Source organism: Octodon degus, unplaced genomic scaffold, assembly GCF_000260255.1.
Source record: "Octodon degus isolate 3935 unplaced genomic scaffold, OctDeg1.0 scaffold00076, whole genome shotgun sequence".
NCBI lineage: Eukaryota > Metazoa > Chordata > Mammalia > Rodentia > Octodontidae > Octodon > Octodon degus.
The window spans coordinates 9897621-9916996 of record NW_004524652.1 but is presented as its reverse complement, the minus strand read 5'-3'; the positions used below and the strand labels follow the sequence as shown (position 1 = coordinate 9916996).

At 44.6% G+C, this 19376-nt stretch overlaps 1 protein-coding gene across 2 annotated transcripts in view; it reads right to left on the bottom strand.

Moving 5' to 3' along the window:
- Nucleotides 1–1373: 1373 nt before the first annotated feature.
- Ptpn11 (protein tyrosine phosphatase, non-receptor type 11) overlaps nucleotides 1374–19376 on the bottom strand; it is a 102935-nt gene continuing 84932 nt past the window's right edge. For both annotated transcript variants that reach the window (XM_004635932.2, XM_023720492.1), the window contains exons 14-16: nucleotides 8037–8149; nucleotides 6419–6523; nucleotides 1374–5178 (exon numbers count right to left, since the gene is read on the bottom strand). In XM_004635932.2, the coding sequence (XP_004635989.1) occupies nucleotides 6454–6523; nucleotides 8037–8149 (183 nt within the window). In that variant the 3' untranslated portion in view covers nucleotides 1374–5178; nucleotides 6419–6453. The remainder of the gene's footprint in view (nucleotides 5179–6418; nucleotides 6524–8036; nucleotides 8150–19376) is intronic.

Sequence of the window (19376 nt, the reverse complement as noted above, 5' to 3'; positions counted from 1 at the left end):
GATTGATCCTTGCTTTGTGCTGGGAACCTTCAAAGCCCTCTTTACCATGTTAAAATGTACAATTAATTGTAGTTAGCCATGGTTGCCTGCCAACTAGACCAGATTAAGGGAAGCATAGCAGATGAGTAAAGGCCTTCTGGGTGTGTCTGGGAGGGTTGTGGAGGCGTGGCGCTGGGCACGGTATCTGGGCCCCAGCCCCTTCTCCTCCAGTACTGGTCCCTGCACTGCTTCCCAGTCACTGGGAGGTGAGTAGCTTTGCTCGGCCCGGCTTTTCCTCCCTGTTGTTCCTAAACTTGAGTCCCCAAGGCAAATAAACCTCTCCTAAGTTGCAGGCATCAGGAATTTCATCTCAGTGACAGAAAGCTGGCCAAGCCGCCCCTACTATGGTAGAGAACCGTACCCCATTTCTATTAATCCTATCTCCATCACTGCAAAGGCTCCTGGTAGCTGCATTTCTACCCACACTGATGTGAGGAGCGTGTCCCCACCCTGCCTTTCACCTACACATTTATGGCAGCAGGAGGTTCTTCCTTGGACTAAGGACAGGTCCGCCACTGGCCTCCAACATCCTGGAGCTCAGGAGGGATGACATGGGCCAGAGGATGTCTGTGTACGGTCCCTTTCTGGAATCCCTAGTGGTTGGGGTGGTGACCCAGGAGAGCCCTTCTGCTAGGGGAAACCATGCCCCTGCCATCTGCTTACTTAGCCTGTCTGGGATTAGCTGTCTCATCTCTGTCCTGGCCACCTTCACATCAAGCTGCCTAAGGGACAATCTGTGCCAGGCCCTGGCTCCCCTGGCAGCCAGCCAGCCACCGGGCTGAGGGGTGCTGCTCCCTGCTCACCCAGGACGTGGCACAGGTGCAGCGCCTAGTGGTTTACAGGTGCTCCATGTTTTGGGACCAATGAGGTGATGGGTGAAACACGTCGCAGAACTGATCTATTCTGAATTCCAGACACCTTCAAGCTAACAGCCGCTCGGCGCCAGCATTCTGCCACTGTGACAGCCCTGATCACACTTGCTCCTGAGCATTTCCAATTCTGTTTGTGTTTGAGACACCATGTGTGGTGCAGACAGGCACGGAACTCACTATGTGACACAGGCCACCCTCGACTTGCAGTGATCTTCCCGCACAGGGATGCACCGCCATGGCTGGCCCTGGGTCATTCTTGTGAAGTAAATGACAAATACTATAATGTAAGAAAATGTTTTTATTCCTAATTTTTAGTCCCATACAGTCTACAAATACACTTTCACTCTGATAATACAGCTTTGCAACTAGCAAAGCAGTTGAACTAACACCCATAAATACAAGTGGGGAAACAACCACCACTAATGTTTCGCTACATAAACTACTCTTTTAACGTCATTTTCTAAAATTTAAAAAAAAAAAAATTGCAAAGGGACTACATAATATACGTGGGCAAAAGGCAATTAAGTGACTCTCTGGAAACACTACATGTATAATAAACAGCATATTATCAACATTTACATGATTCACATCAAAATGATGACATCCTAAAATGTATTCCTTTTAAAGGATAGATTTATCAATAAAATATTACATATCTTTAATACTCTGGTACAATACTTCATACACTGCAGGAAAATTAAATGTAGGTCTAGTCATCAGCTTAATAAAGGGTCCTTTTCCATTAGCTTTTATTAATGAAAGAATCACAATTAGGTCATAAATAAACAAGCAAATTATTAATTACATGACTTGAGATTTAGGATGAAAACTTGTAAAAATTAGTTTGATATACAGCAAAGTTATACAACACACTAAAACCAACTGTTTGGTAGTTATGCCTTGTGTGAACTGCCCATAGTGAACAAAGGAATAACTTTTTAGTGATGGTAGATACAGTAACTATGTTTGGGAACATATCTTTCAAGAAGAAAAAAGACTGCAACAAAATTAAGGGCTAACACATCCTTTGAAACACACCTGCAAAGTAGGGAGGGTCATGTGCTTACTATGTCAAACTTTATTCCCCTGAAAGCACACAGAATACAGGGCTGTAGTGGCCTGTATATATTCCTTGAGGATGACTCACCTACAGCAAAACACTTTGCAACTGCATTCCTTTCTACATTCCCCTAACCCTGAATGTTGTATTAGCTCTTAAAAACCCCACTAAATTAACCCCTAAAAATAATCCTGACTACATGGTTGGCTGCTATGAAGCAACTAAGCTCTGTAAAGAGTGCAAGGACACAAGAAGAGTCCTACAGTCACACACCCCATTTGGCCATGCTGGAAATGTCATGAATTTCAAATGAGAGCCACACGTTGGACATGAGGGGCCTTTTAAAAGCAAAAACAAAAAATCTAGTAAGATTCTTGAAATTAGGTTTTTTTAAAAAAAAAACAAAAAACCCAATATCATGGACAGGATAATTTCTTCACCCCAAATATAAAAATCCTGTGTTTTTCACTATAAAATAGCCAGCCAGCTATGGGATATTGTGCATATTTAACATTCACCATCAACCCAGAGTTGAGTCCACATGGCACTAAGCACACCTGTTTCTCAGGTAACCTGACTCACCTACCACTGGCGCCGGGCCCTCTGACATCCTCACGAACCCCTCTCTGGAACGTTCATCTCCGTTCTTTTTTCAACCCCACATCCTCCAGCTACCCTCATCCTCTCAGCCCCACTGCCTGTTTCTTCCACACACAGAGCGACTGTAACCAAAAACCTGCCACCACCTTCACCAAACCTAAGACAGATCTAGCAACCTGGACACCGCTGTGAATGTGGTCTTGGCATCATTTAGAGAACAGCAGGATGGTTTGCTGACACTGTTGAGAGACCAAAGGGACATCAATGTGCTGTAACAAAGCCAGCCAGGATTGAATATTTCCATCCCAAGTGCAAAACCGACCAATCTCCGGCTCCAGGCAGAGACACGAATGCAACAGATCTGTTGTGCAATCAAACCCCTGTATGCTGGTGAAAGGCTTTGCCCCCGGAGCCCGGAGTCAAAGCATTTTCACAAAATCAAAACTTACTCGAAGTGACAATGCAACATAAGGAACAGGATGCAGGATCCTGGCTGGAAATACTGAATTGGAATCTCTTCCTCTGTAAGCTTGACAAGAAGACAGGAGTCACTGCCTCTTCCAATAAGGTGGCACCTTGAGGCCACACTTGTCCTCTGAAGCAATTCTGCTTCCCTTCCACGTAGGCGGGATGGGAGGGTGGGGGTCAACACACATTTTGTCCAAGACAATGGCAGCCACAGCACCCCCCAGTGGATGGAAGGCAGGCACTAGTCCTTCTGTCAGGAGCCAAAGCAAGAAGAATTTGAGTAAGGACAGCTGCTATTATTACAAAAGCCAGCCCCATGGCATTTTCCTTGAAATCTCTCACTGAAGCATGAGTCAAAGAGGGATGTCTTCAGAGAAGGCACTTAAGGTAGAACATTAGCAAATCCCACTGGCTCAAATACAACCAGGCCTTTTCGTCTGGCAGGCAGCCAGCCCTAACTGCTCCGCCCAGTGTTGACAGCACACACAGGAAAGGCCTAACCACCAGGGATGTGAAGGAAGCATCACGCTGGCCCAGAGCTGCAGCTACTGCAAAGGCGGGGTGACTCTCCTTTGAAATGCTCTGTCCCCCTCACACATCCATTCTCTCCAAACTGGTTTTGCCAAGTGAAAGTTCAGAAAGTAGGTACAGGCCTGTCAGAGTGGGCTCAGAAGCTTCTAGAAAGCACTCTGTCCATTTTTCATCTGACTTGCAGCTTCGACCAGGTGCCGCAAGCAGCTTCAGCTTCCCATGGAGCCAGCAGCCTCTGCTCACGCTCGCAGCGGTTTCCACATCACTGGCTGTGTGTGCCTGTCAGACCTCTGGCCTCCAAGGACTTTACCCCCACCACATGCCTTCATCACGAGCCTTGTGTCATCGATGGACAGTAGGGCCCTGTAGCAGGTCTGGCTCATGTCTGAAGAGGGCCTGGCCACAACTGCCATGTAAAAGTCTTCACCCCAGTCTGGCAGGCATGCATAGACCACGCAGAAGAGGGACCCTGAAGACTGCAGCCCTCCACTGTCTCAGCCAACCTGCCAGCCACAGGAGTGACACATGCCACCAAGACAGAACAGTGCCACTAGCCTGGCATGGGGTCAGCAACACTGGATAACCAAGACCTGGTCATCCACAGATGTCCATTTTCTAAATACAAGACAATCCCTCAAATGGAAAGAATATAGTGTCCATTCTCCATCACAACCTTCTCCTTGGTCATCTGCTAAGAAAACACATCAGTTATCGTGCTTCATTCATTTCCATGATTTTTCCTCATGATTTTTTAATGACAACACAAAAGCAGTCAACTTCTGACAGTCTCAGACACTGGCCTAACCAGTTAGTGCCCCGCCCCCCAAAAGAAGCCACTAAAGTGAACTATCAACTACTAAGTACTGTGGTTAAATGTGCCCCTGAAGCACGTGCACACGAGACCTAACCCCCAATGCTACAGTGCTGAGAAGTGGGCCCTGTCAGGGGCTCGGCTTCATGCAAGGGTCAACGTCACCACAGGTGGACTACAGAGTGAGCCCTCCTCGCTCTCTCCTCGCCATGACGCCCCTGGCCAAGTGACGATGCAGCTAGGGACTCTCATGTGATGAGGCGCCCTTGACTTCAGACTTCTCAGAATCTACAACTGTAAGAAATGAGTCTGTTCATCATAAATGATATGCTCTCTGGTATTCTGTTAGGGAACACAAAACAACCAGATCACGACAATAAGCAATAGGAAATGAAATCATTCTCACTTCTCAAGGATGCTATTACTTAATATTCCCAAATCATTTCTTCTTACAAGTATCCCCATCATCCCCTACAAAAAGAAAAATCTTACTAAAAGAAAAAAGAAATTTCTCATAACCAGAATTCGAATCCCCATAATCTGTAAAACATAGAACACAGTTTAACTGTTTCTTCAATCTAAAACAAAATCCTATAAAATGCAGCATTTTCTACATTGTAGAGATGATTTCTTCTGATCTGAGGAAATGCTGGATTAGAATACAGTGGTCTGTAAGTGGTTTCAATTTTTGCTTATCAAAAGGTAGCCAGCCTCAATGTAAGTCTTTCAAGTCCAAATTCAGTCTTCATGTCAGCTTTCTTGCACATTTGTTCCTCATCTAGGGTAAAAGTCCACATCTGGAAAAGAAATAAGTTAAAATTTTTAAGGAGCATATATCTAAAAAGCTTGGTAGAGCACAGACTTGTTTATTAATTTAAATATCTGTAGTGCTGAAACTTGAACCCAGAGCTTTGCACATGCACTAGGCACCACCCACAGCCCCAGACTATATTAAAGTACATTTAAAGCTTCTGCAGGTGCGACAGTAGGGACTGAACGCAGGGAAGGCCTTTACACAAAGCTACATCCTGAGCCCATCTCCCTTCTCTTTTGAGATATAGTCTCACTAAATCACTAAGTTGCTAAAGCTGGGCTCAAACTTCCAGTCTCCCTGTCCTGGCCTCCCAGGGTGCTAGGATGACAGGTACATACAACTAGGCCCAGCTGACTTTACATCTTTAAATACGTAGCCTTATGGGCTGGAGAGATAGCTCAGGAGTCTAAGCGCCTGCCTGGCAAGCGCAAGGACCCAGGTTCGATCCCTGGTACCTCATGCCATGCCAGCCCCAAAACCGGGCATGGTGGTGCACGCCTGTAATCCCAGCGCTAGGATGGCTGAGACAGGAGGATCACTCCAAGTCCTAGCTGTGTAGCCAGACCTTGTACCAAATAAATAAATAAATAAATGATTAAATAAATAAATATGTGGCCATAGAAATGGAAATTTCGACATGAAATCATGACATGACAGTTTCTCACTTTCTTGAAGACACACAGTGCACACCTGCATCTTGATCTAAACAGGCAACTGGGCAGATACTCCCTAAAGGCACTGGATCAATTCCTAGCCGCAGAGCTGGCAGAAATATGGAGCTGACTCAGACAGAGGCCAGGGAAGCCCAGCACTCCAAGCCTCACAGCCACTCAGAGGTCACCTGGGAAGAGCTCAGGTCTCCTGATCCCCACACCTGGAACAGTGTTCCAGCGCTCCTGGATGCCGACAGAGCGTTCTGGTAAAGCCTGGTAAAGCAGCACTAATAGAAATTGCAAGAACAGTGACGCCTGCTGTGTGCCACCACAATCAACTGTTTCCCGGGACCAAGAGCTACTCTACCTCTTGTGCAGTTGATTCTGTATCTGATTTTAATGCTTAATAAACTGTAAATTAAATCTACCTGGAGAAAAAAGTACAAGGCGAGGAAGAAGGAGGCCAGGTTGCAAAGCTCAATTACAGCATATTGTGCAGAGACACTCACTGCTCTCAAATGATGCAAATTGTCTGAACAAGTCCCCCAGGGAGCAGTGGTGCTGAAATACCTCATTCCAGGGTGCTGGAGTCTGGGCGGCTCCTCTCATCTGAAGCTCTTCTGCTGCTGCATCAAGCCCACGTTCTCGTAGACTCTGGCGCTATCTTCTCTCATTCTGCATGGAAAAGGGAGAACATGCCTTCAGAACTGCAGGCCATGCTGCATAAGCTTACTCGCCCCTCACAGAGCACGCGCTGCATCCTGTGGGCCCCCATCTGCCCCCAACCCCGGGCACTGATGCTACTGGAGGATGTAAGACAGACATACGGCAATGTCATGGTGACATGAAACAAGGGCCAGGAGCCGCAAGGCCCAGAGAAGGCAGAGCTGGGGAGGCAGGCTGTACTCCAGGCAGGCAAGACCAGGGGCCTGCAGGAAGAGGTACCAGGGTACCACAAAGGGGCTGGGACATCACACTGCCAGTAGTGGGGTGGGAAAAGGCAAGTACTCCAGGACAGGAAAGTGGGAGAGCAGCCAGCAGTGATAAGCCTCAGGCCAGGGTCTGGGACAGGCCACAGGCATTTTGCCACTTGAGTGGGCGGGTTCCAGCAGCAAGGCACCCCAGGTCCTACTAGGTGAGGGGGTGGGGATCAACGTGGTCCAGGAAAATGAAGAACCAGGAGCTGAGTGCCAGCCTGAGAGGGACTTTGGGACAGTAGAGGACAGCCTGTCTCAGGACAGGCTCAGAGGAAGGCTTTCTGACATCCTGGCGCCGCTGCAAATTACTGCAGATAGTGATTTGAAATATCAACTTTCCCAGTCAGTCCACTGGGACAGAAAAAGCAAGCAGAAGGAAGAGGTAACCTGGAGGGGAGAAGGCTTCTGCTATATAATCTCATTTTGATGCAAGCAGAAAGCCAAGGTAAATACAAGCCTCTATCTGCTCTTGGAAACGTTTAGATACAATATTAAAGTCAGCAGAGCTTTAAAAATCCACATCAGGAGCAAATAGAGATAAGATTCTTAAGGGAAAATAAAAAGTAAATGTTATACAGAGGGTGCCTTTTGAATACAATACATAGAAAAATAACTTAAAATTGCTTTTCACATCAATTTAACTAATGTTTTGCTACAAATGTTTTGGCTTAAACAAGGAGTTAACAAAGATTTTCTGGAGAGAACACAGTGAGTATTTTAGGCCACATATGGTTTCCATCACATATTACTCTTTGAAGTTTTGTTTTGTTTTGCTGCTTTTAGAGTTGGCCTGTGGGCTGCAGTTTGCTGACTATTGGAAAGTCAGCAGACCAAGGTTGTGCTGACAGGTTTATAGCTAATTTATTGCTCCTATTTAACATGAAACTTAATGTACAAGGGATGTTACCTCCCTCTGCATCAACCCTCCTTGCACCTGTAAGAGCAAACTCAGGTTCTCCTGGACAAGCTTAAACCCCCATCATTCTAGTCAGCACAGGGTCAGGCTTCAGTTCAGGAAAAAGATTTGGCTCAGACAGCATGTGCACAATCCAGCGCAGCTGCCAGTTACCAGTACCCCTGCCACTAGACAGTGCCTTTGTGTGCAGGGAGCCCCGGATGCAAAACTTTCCTGCCACCACCGCTGCTGCTGTCATGAAGCCTTTTCACAGAACTGAGTCCAGGTAGGGAGGACTTCCCTTCTCGCTACTTACTCCGCACAGGCTGGCGTTGGTGTGCACGGAGGGAGGGGACTCGGATCGCCACCCGCCTGGTCTGCTAGGGAATACTTAATGTTGGTATATTCATGCCCTTTCCTCTTGCTTTTCTAAAAGAAAGTGGAAAAGTACAAACATGAGGAACTGTGCCTTTTTTTTTTTTTTTTTTTTTCAGTAACAGGGTTCCAATTCATGACCTTGCGCTTACCAGGCAGGCACTCATGCCACTGAGCGATCTTCCCTGGCTCACTGTGCCTTTTTTAAACAAAAAGAAATAAAGAGACAAAAAAGGCATCTAATCAAGTGGGGGGGAGGGGGGACCACCAGTTAGACCTTTGACAATACTGATTTCCTGACCTCATGGTTGGGGAACTCACCTCCTCACAGACCAGAAAAGTACAGGAGTCACACAGTCCGAAAGCAGAGTCAGCTGTTCGCCCCTTACTGTACTGAACCAATACACCTGAATTAACATTTCCTTCCCCACATTAGCAGTAATCATTTCAGAGTTCACTTGCAACCTTTTTAATGATTTTCAGGTTAAAAAAAAAAAAAAAAAAAAAGGTGAGAAAAGAGCTCCAAGAGTAAGTTCACACCAAGGCGAAATGGCACTCAAGCCCTCAAGCCCGTGGTGTCCTTACCAGACATACAATGCACGTTTCCCTGGCCCCTCTTCCAACCAGAAAAAGACCCAGCACCCTTAAACTTTAATTTTTTTTTTTTTTTGGGGGGGGGCGGGCACTGGCACTGTAGAAATATCATCTCATGTCAAACATGCAGCACAGACTATATTTGGTAGGACTTCTGGTTAAATAATTTATTACTCTCCTCTATTCCAGTATTCACTTACACACAGCCAAAAATCTAACCCATCAGAGAAGCATCGTTCTTTAATGTCCATTCATTTCAAGACAGCTCAGAAGAGCAGAAGTAGCAGAAAGGTGACCACAGCACAGGCTGACGTCCAGCATGGCCGGGGTGGGGGAAACGGCCCCCTCCCACCATGGTGTGCACTGGACAGGTGGAAGCAGTACTGATGGACAATCTTGGAAAGCATGAAGAGGCACAGACCTCCCGACCCTGTGCGCAGACGTCTCGCTGAGAAATGCTTGCACACCAGACAGGGCAGCCTAGGATGCCTCACAGAACAACACAGTGCAATTCCGTCACATGGTGGAACAATACGCGCCAGTGAAGAGCAGCAGCAAAATCAAGCCTGTATATCAAACCAACTTCATAACAATGGAAATGGAGAAATACAAGCTATACAGCAATCAAACAACAGGATACCATCTGCTAAGTGCTCAAAACACAAAACAAGCTTTGTGATGTCTAAAGGAATCTGTACTTATATTTTAAAACATACAAACAGAGAATCAAGAGTCCTCTCAGCTATACCTATTAAATTAGCTTCCTCTCCTAAGAGGAAAAAATCTTCCCAGGCATGTGACAAAAACAGTCAATTCTGAGTTGTAGTACTGTGCTTTTAAAGTTTTCAAAATAAAGCTATGAGATTTGAATTCATCAGGGAGGTATCTTTTTCCCTCCCTTCTCCAGTCACCAAAACCAATTCTAATAATCGCAAGTGAAAGGGCTGGGGAGATAGCTCAGCAGTCTAAGGCCTTCCTGGCAAGCACAAGGCCCAGGGGTTAGATCCTGGGTCCAGGTGCACCATGTCACCACTGAAACCAGGCATGGTGGTACACACCTACAATCCCAGCACTGGGGAGGCTGAAACAGGAGGATCACTGTGAGTTCCATCTGTGTAGTGAGATCCTGTACCAAATAAAGAAATTTTTTAAAAGCTGGAAAAAAACGCAACACCAAGTGGAAAACATCATTACACAGAGAGTGAGGGCATGTGCATGTCTCCATCCAATCTACACTGGAAGGCATCTTGGTTTTTGAAGCAGAAGATATGAAAGTTTTAAAAATATGCACAGTATTACAGCAAACAGAAACCCAAGAGGCAAAGAACAAAGGTCATTCTCAGTCACAGTGGAGGTGGAGGTGTCATTCCAGGTCCTTTGGATCCATGCACAACACCCATCTTGTGTGACTGAGATGCCCCGCTGTTTGCCCTATTTTAGGCATCTTGGCTTTAAGGTCAGCAACCCTGGACCAACATAAAGAGAGGCTGGGATGCAGCCAGGAAAGGAGAAACGTTGGAGGTTGGGGTCACAAAAGCTCAAGGCCGTGGATTTCTCACCAAGATGAGACCTGGGACCCAGGCGGCCAAGGAGCAGCCCCAGGATGTGGGGACGCTCTGCAGAGCAGCCGTGCCCCTCATTCTGAAGGCCTTTCCTGTTGTCCATGGACACTCAGCTGGCTGAGGCAGACAAGGCAAGGGAAAGGGAAGGGGGAACCTTCCTAACCTTCCATATCCACAGGGCCATTCTTGCAGATTCAACCAACTTCCAGTGAAAAATACTCAGCAAAAAAGGTGTCTCCAATGAGCACATACAGACTAATTTTCTTGTCATCTCCTATACAACACAGTACCACTATCCACACAGCGCTTCCATTCTGTTAGGCAGTGTACCTAATGCAAGATAATCTAAAGCTCACAGGAGGATGTGTGCAGGCTCTGCACAAACGCTGTGTGCCATTCTACCTAATGACAGGGAGCACCCGCAGATTTCTGGGTCCCCTTCCACTACTGAGAGACAACTATATTTTGAAAGGGTCCAGAAGACCCCAAAACACCAACACAGGGGCATGCTCCAAAGCAAAGATGACAACACATTTGACTCAACAAATCTGAGGAAAGCTGTAGACCTAGCAGCAACCCTTCTTCACACTATAAACTCATTCAATGCGGGGTGGACAATCAGAAAGCCAGCACAGGACACACACAAAACACACTCCCCAAATCCAAAGGCAGAAAGGACGATAAGCAACAGGCAAGTAGAGAAAACCAAATATAAAGAAAAAGAAAAGCAGAGACGGTTTTCATTAATCTCATAGATGTTCCAGATAGGAACTTCCTTTAAAAAGACCTCAAAAAGAATTGAGTAATATGACAAGAGAAGAGATGAAAGCCACACTGGTAAAGCACCAGAAACAAGGAGTAAGAAACATACTGGGCTCGGTGATATATACTGAGACAGGAGGATTGCCAGCAGTTCGAAGCCAGCCAATGAAAGCTAAGAAAAAATAGCTAAAAGTACACAAAAGGAGTCATTGTAAACAGACCAGTAGAAGATGTACTACAAAGTTTTGTTTAAAAAAAAAAAAAAAACAAAACAGCAAAAGCCATTGAGTGTGGTAGTGCATGCCTGCAATCCCAGCACCTGGTAGGCTGAGGCAGGAGGACTGCTGTGAGTCCAAGGCCAGCCTGAACTGCACAGCAAGGGCCTGAGTTCAATTCCCAGTTCCACCAAAAAAAAAAAAAAAAAAAAAAAAAAAAATTAAATTATATATTATATTATGGGGCCAGGGAGATGGCTCAGTAGAATAAGCATTTGCCTGGCAAACTCAAGGGCCTGAGTTCAATCCCTGGTTCCACAAAAAAATAAAATAAAGCCCCTGTCACAATCAACCAATCAATCAATAATACTATTCAGTACAATATAATACAATACAAACTAAGCACATACTTATATTTCCAGCTACTTGGGAGGCTGAGACAGAACTGCCAAATCTGACGACAGCATGAGCAATTAAACAGAAAATGTAAAATTCTCTAGGTAGAATTAAATACAGTATTAACAAAAACAGCTACCATATCTGAGTTCTCTTTGCCAGACACTATTTTGAATATATTATCTCACTTTAATCTTATTGAGGACCTTCTGAAATAGATGCTCTTACTGCCTCTATTTTAAGGATGAGAAAGAGTGCTATTTATAGGTAATGCCCTTGAAATAGTTTTTGGCAAAATAATAGCAAGTGTGATGAATGTAGCCTGGGGCTCTGGGTCCAGATTTCTTAAGGACTACAAAATATGAATAATCTAAAGTTTTAAGGCCAGGGATGTAGCTCAGCAGCACAGTGTATGCCTGGCAAGAGCAAGCTCCTGAGTTCGATTCCAGATACAGAAATACAATACAGTTTTTTGGGGGTTTTTTTGGTTGGTTGGTTGGGTTTGGGTTTTTTTGTATTTTAGGTAAGAGTCTATAGTGTTCAGGGTCTCACTACTAGATCTGACTTGTAGTGATCCTCCTGTTTACAGCCTCCCAAGAGCTGGGATTACAGGTGTGCACCACCACGCCCAGTCTCAATTGCCCTCTCAGGGCGCCCCGGGGCGGGGGTGGGGCCGGCACTGCAGGCCTGGGGATTTAACTCCTGGCCCCTGAGCCTGCTTCCAGGCACTTTAATCTGCGGAGCTATTTGGCTGGCCCTTACAATACAGTTTTAAAGGATTTACACAAACAAGAAGAGCATGCACCAGAGCACATGTGACTTGCACAGCCTTCCTCTTTTACTCTCTGAGCCTTTCCAGAAGACGTTTGCGGGCTCCCCGTCTTTGTGCCCCCTACAACCACACAGAAAGGGAAGCCGCTGAGGGACGAGAGCTGACCTAATAGTGTGCTGCATTCCTACATCCCTCATGAGGGCTGATCTCAGAGCACCTGGGTTCCCACCTTCCCCAGACGATGTGGCAGCTCAGACTTGAGCCACTATTATTTAGGCTCTGTTACAGTAGCCAGGCCACTTCTGTAAAGTAGTCACCACAGGACTCAAAGTCCATGGAAAGACTGCAAAACAGAAATCTAAGGTGAAAATATCTCGATGGTGATGATTTGAAATTTGTTGAGTGTTTAAAAATAGAGCAAAACAAAATTGAAGGTCTGTGAATAATCATTTTTAAAAAGAAGATACAAACTCACAGCACTGAACTCTTGACTTATATTTTCAAGTTAAATACTAAGGGGCTCTGGGCACTCAATGGTAGAATGCTAGACATGCCCTACCATTTATCTGTGTAGTCCAGGTTCAAGTCCCAGAATCTACTGCTCAAAGCTAAGTACATTAAAGAATTAATAGAACATTATAACATTTTATTCTAAAGCCTAAATATCTTAACTCATTCTTTTTTAACTCATTCTTTAAATACACAATAAAACTAAAGAATAAACTCACTTTACTACTTTATTTTTTAAATTGTGGTTAAAAACTACACAGCACAGCAGTCCTAGGGACAAGCCAGGCCTGCGTGTGCTGGGCAAGTGCTCCAACATTGAGTTATGCTCCCAGCTCCTTAAGCAACTATTTTGGCAGGGAGAGGACAGGAGGCTCAACCCAGGGCCTTCATTCAACTACATCCCTCCCTTCCCCTCTTTCAAATCCTGAGACAGTCTCACTACACTGCTCAGATGCTCAGATGGGGCTGACACCGGTGAGCCTCCTGCCTCAAGCTCCCAGTGTGCTGGGACTACAGGTGTGCACACTGCACCTAGCTCCTCTCAGTAACTGTTAGATGTGTAGTACAGTACTGCGAACTATACATATATTGTTGTACATCAAATCTCTGGAACTTTTTCATCTTTCATTATAGAAGTTCTAGACCTAAGCAACTACCTTTTCCCCTGTCCTAAGTACGTTCTTGAAAGCCAAAATTAATATTTCTACATGACACACTCAAAATTTTCTAAAGAGAACTAATTAATACAAATGAAAAAGAAACTATTAAAATAACTTTTTTAAAATACCCAAAATACCCAAGCAAAAGCATGAAAATATTAGTGGCTTTTTAGCTTAGGAAAAATAAATAAAATGGATTTATGAATCAAATAAGCTTGTCCCTCTGTACTGTTACTGCCCAAGGTGTCATATAGCTCAAGAAAAAAACCTCATATGAGATGAGTAGCTCTGTTTTATTTTGGGGAGGCGGAAGCTGTGTTTCTGAGGTTTACAAAATAATCAGGCTGATCTACCCTCCATGTGAATTCAATGACACAGCATGGTTACCGAGCTCCTGCAATGCTGATAATCTCCCAGCCTTTCCAACGGACACACAGGCAAGGTTACAAGGAGGACCTACCACGAGCACCAAAAACACCCGCTATCAACAGCTTTCTGTATGCAGTAACTCTGATTAAGTTCTTAAGTGCTAAATCACAAAATCCCCAAAAGCCAAGAGCAAAAAGGAAGGGTGCTATGGCTGTGTCTACATGACCCCCAAAGGCTCACGTGGTCATACAAGGGGCTTTACAGACGTGGCTGGATCTGGAGTGTGTAGCACTGGGACTGACTCACGGTGCAATGGAAGGAACACACTGAGTGCTTCCCACCCGCGAGGGTAGCCAGGATAAGAGGAAAGGGACAAAATGCAGCTTGTGACTTCTCACTTGTAGCTAGCATGCTTGGTAGCATCTGTCTTCTGCCTGCCATGAATTGTGTCCCCTCTGCCACACCACCCTGCCTTGGATGCAGCTAACTATGGACGGAGACCTCTACAAACTCTGAGCCAAAATAAACCATTCCTCCTTATCTCTAGATATCAGGCATTTTTGTCTCTGCAATGAGAAAAATAACTAAGACCAAGGGCAAAATGAAAATGCTCCCATCGAGGTACAGAGCAACAAGATCACCTGGCCAATGTGTTCTAGGTTCAAGATTGCAGCAGCTCTCAGCTCCTGCCACACCTAATCTCAAAGATGGGCTGGTCCTACCTGTCTCCAAGGTCGTGAACAGAGCTGCCCGCCCTCCGCAATCTGCCCTCAGTTCCCATGGATGCAGCTATGGCTGCTCCAGCCTTGTGCCCTGGCTCTCCACCCTCAAGCCAGCTCTCTCCATTGCCCCTCTGCTTCAAACGATCTTCCCACCTCCAGAACAAAATCTGAAGGGCTGAATAAGGCCCACAAACCAAGTAAAAATCTGGTCTCTATCTCTTTCCCAAACCCCGCTTCCCACCTGCAACTGAGCTCCAGCCCTCCTGGACTTCTCTCCACCTCAGGACCGTGACCACTTTCACTCCCTGCACCTGAGAGCACACTGCGTGCAGCACCCAGTCTACCCCACTGCATGCACAAATGGGAAAAGGTCTTCACTGGCCAAGGAGACTGAGGAAGACGTGTGAGGATGCACACATCAGAGGAACAAAATGCTCAGGACCCAGGGGTGGGCGGGGGGCAAAGGTCCCATGGTCTCCTGTGACACAGACTAATCTAGCCACAGCCACACGTCCTACTGTCATAAACTATGCACCTACCAGGAGCTGCTATGCACATGACATCCACAGAAGTATTAAAGGAATGACACCAAACAGCAAAACATGTCTAATAAAATGTAAGCAGCTGAATGGTAACTGACACACCAGACCAGCTGAAGTCTTGATTAATCTAAGATGCTTAAGTGGAGCCCATGCTATCATGTTTCTGTGCAAGGTCTGTAAAGACAGTGCTGTGCAATTCACTCCAAGGGAAGGCTGCTCCAGTCCCTGTACCCTACAGCTTAATGCTGCTTCCTATGGGGATGAGATTATCTCTTCAAAGAACAGATGCCTGCTTGCTATGTCAGACTCTCACAGGAGTACTGGTTAGCAATCTTGAAACTACTTTACATGTAGACCAGAGCTGAAGAAATGAGTATACATGTTGCAGAGTTGGGTGAGGTTTCTCCTTACTAGAGAAAAAAAACTGGAAAAGCACCAGGAGAGGCCAGAATAGACCCTATGGTACTGGATGAACTCATGTTTAATATGTATACAGACAGATCCAGAAACAGAGATAACTCCTTCATACACGCGCACATGCAGAGCACGCAGGCATGCCCTGTCACTCTCTCTGCTGGGAGGGCCTACAAACAGTGGTGCCCAGTGGCAATGAGCATACCGAGCCCCGGCCTTGGTTTCTAAACTCCTTAGAAAACTTGACTGATTCTAGGGTTATGGTATGGACAATGTAAGATGAGCCTAGGGCATTCTGCAGTGCCAGCAAGCAAGGAAATGCTCAAAAACAAAAGGAAAATTTAGAGTTCAGAGGAGTCAACTGAAGAAGCTCCCAGTGGCCAAAGCTATGACAATTCGAACAAAAAGATAAGCAGCACAGCACTGGAATATAACCCAACGTATAAAATAAGTATGCACGGCTCTTTAGTAGTATAAATGATTAAGTGACAGAGTGACAGACAGACAAAGGGACAAATCTTCCTTACAAGGATTTTAAGTGATTTATGTGACTGCTACATGCCTATAATCCCAGCACTTGGGAGACTGAGGCAGGAAGATCACTGCAAGAATGAGAAATAGGTTACAAATACAATCTCAAGTATCTACCTACAAGAAATTAACTACAGAGCTGCATATGGTGGCGCACACCTGTAATCCCAGCATCAGGTGACTGAGGCAGGAGGATCAATGCAAGGCTGAGGCCAGCCTGGGCTACAAAGTGAGTTCTTGGCCAGCCTGAACTACATGGTAAAACCCTGTCTCAAAAAGACCAAAAACAATAACAACAAAAACCTACAAAGGAAAAAGCAGTGAGTTCCTGCTGGAGAAATCTGATGGACATTATCTTATTTCAAACGATCAAGGCTAACGCACCAGAAATGAATCAAACCAACAATTGTGCTCATCCTGGGCTGCACCAAGGGAACAACATCTCTTCTGTGGCAGTCCTGTGACAAACTCAAACTGAGGGGCATTCTACCAAATAATTGGCTTGAGTTGTTTTGTTTTTTTTTTTTCCCTTTTTCTTTTTCTGAGAAAGGATCTCATAGTTAACGCAGTCTGGTCTTAGCTTTCAATCTTCTTGCTTCAGCCTCCCAACTGCTAGGATTACAGGCACAGGCCACTATAGCCAGCTCTGAACTCCTAAAGATGCCTAAGTCAAGTAGGCACATGGCCCAAGGGTAACCCCAGCACTCAGCAGGCAGTGACTGGAGGATCATCTTGAGTTCGAGGTCAGCCGAAGCTACGTAGTGAGTTCAAGTCCAGCCAGACTATGTAGCAAGATCCTGTTTTTAAAATACACACACACACACATGCACACGCACGCATGCAAAAGCACGCGCGCACACACATACACACACACACACACACACACACACACACACACCCCTAGATGATTAAAAACTCCAAATTCAAGGACTGGAAAATGAATCATGTGACCTGCACCACACTCAGGATCTTAGTAAGACAAACATAAAATCTGGGTATCATTACGTAACAGTTTGTTTCCCAAATTAGGGCAAGAAATATTTGCAACTAACAAATATTCCATTTTACAAATTTAATTTTCTAAATTCAAAGAGAATGAATAAAAAATAAAGAGAATGATAAAGTTCACTAAAATGTCAACATTCAGAAAACAGGTGAAGAAAAACTCATTTACGGTGCTTGGAATTTTTTTTTTTAATTACTACACTAAAAGGAAAAACATGAGACTTCGTCTTCCATGTGTGCACTTTCCTGCTTCCACCTCTGGTTCTGCATTTCCTCCTTCCTCACACAGGCTCCAGTTCTCCACTTTCTTCCCCTTGGCTCCTAACCCAACAGTCTTTTTTTTTTTTCACTTACCCTCATTAGCAAACTGTTGCAATCCCAAATTAACATCCTAAATTAGAAAATAGTTGCATTTCAAAATAGCCAACTATCTCAAGTAAGTTTTGTCCCTTGCTTAATTTAAAATTTATGTGAGTTTTAACATTTTTAAGCCTGCCACTGAAACCTTCCTTTAAAGCAAAGTCCTCCCACTTGACCGTGAACACAGAGTACTTGCCCAGTGTGATTCAAAGCAGACTGGTGCAGCCGGGCATGGGGGTGCACACCTGCAGTTCCAGCACTTGCGTGGTTGAGGCAAGAGGATCACCATGGGTTCGAGGCCAGCCTGGGTTCTACAGTGAGTTCAAAGCCAATCTCAACTACATACGGAAACCCCGGCTCCAAAAAACCAAAACCAAACAGTGCCCTGCCAGTAGGCTGGGGAATAAAATACAGTATGCAATGCAGGACCCTATTTTTCAAAATAAATAAACTAAGCTAACACATTTTTTAAAATCTGAAGGCTCACATACCAAATAATTATTAATATGTTGATCAATGTAGTGTGGGCCAAAAAAGTATCAGAAGGAATGAATGAATGAATGTTAAGTGTCTATAGATGGGATTACTAGGAAATTTCACTTTCCATATTTTATGTTATTAAAGACTGTTTTGCTTTTGTTCCTCCTCATTAAATCCCTCCTTCCAAAAACAGCAGCAATAAATTCCTAAGAACTTTCCTCAAGCCATTTTCACCCCCAGATTTATTCAGGCAGCCCCTATGGCAGGCAGTGATGGCGTACCTTTCAGGGATGAGCACCCAAACTGCAACCCAAAGCACAGTTATTTATCACAAAGTGCCAACACTGCAGTTAAACCTGACTACTGAGGTTTGGGTTTAGAAAAAGCAACTCATACATTAACATCTTTTGTCTTAAAACAACACATGTTTCACAACCACTGCCCATGGTAACAAGAGGGTGTGACATAAAAGTTGGGGTAAGTGTCCCACAATTCTCGTAAATAAGGATAAAAATGTTTCTAAATGAAATTCAGAGCCCATCAACCGAGGAATGGATGAAAAAGATGTGGCGTATTTTAGGCAATGAAGCCATAAAATAGGATAAACCTGAGGCTTTTATAGGTAAATGGATGCCAACTTGAGACCATATTCATAAGTGAAGTGAATCAGATTCGTGTGTAAGCATCCCTAGTGTGAGAAACTGAAAGAGTAAATAAAGTCTAAAATGTACAACAGATATTGTGAAATGGGAAGAAATTATTTTGAAGGAAAAAGGAACTAGGACGGGTGAAAGAGGAAAGGACAGTAGCGAAAAGGAAAAAAAAAATGCAAGCCAGTTATATGATTAGTATCCCTTAGTTCACTGCAAAGGAAGGGTAATACAGACTGGATAAATGCTTATGTCCATATCGTGTATCCTGAGCAACTACTTTAAAGTTAAAAAAAATGAATGAAATTCAGAGGGCTTTTCCCCTAGCATTTCTAAACAAGACTACATCAGTACTTAAAGATACTACTGATATAAGAACAAAGCCGCCATCTCTAAAATTCATTAGCAAACTTTTTCTTTCAGCATCTTTTCTGCTTAAACTCAATCTGAATCAAATTAAATGTAACTCAAAGATGTTTATAAAGTAAGAGTAGGGCTGGGGAGATGGCTCAGTAGAACAAGCGTTTGCCCGGCAAGCATAAGGTCCTGAGTTCAATCCCCGGTACCACACACACACACACGCACACAAAAAAGATAAATAAAATAAAATGAGAGTAACTGCCAGGCACAGTAGTACACACTTACAATCCCAGCTCTCGAGAGGCTGAGGAAGGAGTATCAAGCAAGTTTTCCCTTAAAACTGCACTTTTATTTCTATTTTTTTTTTTTTTTTTTTTT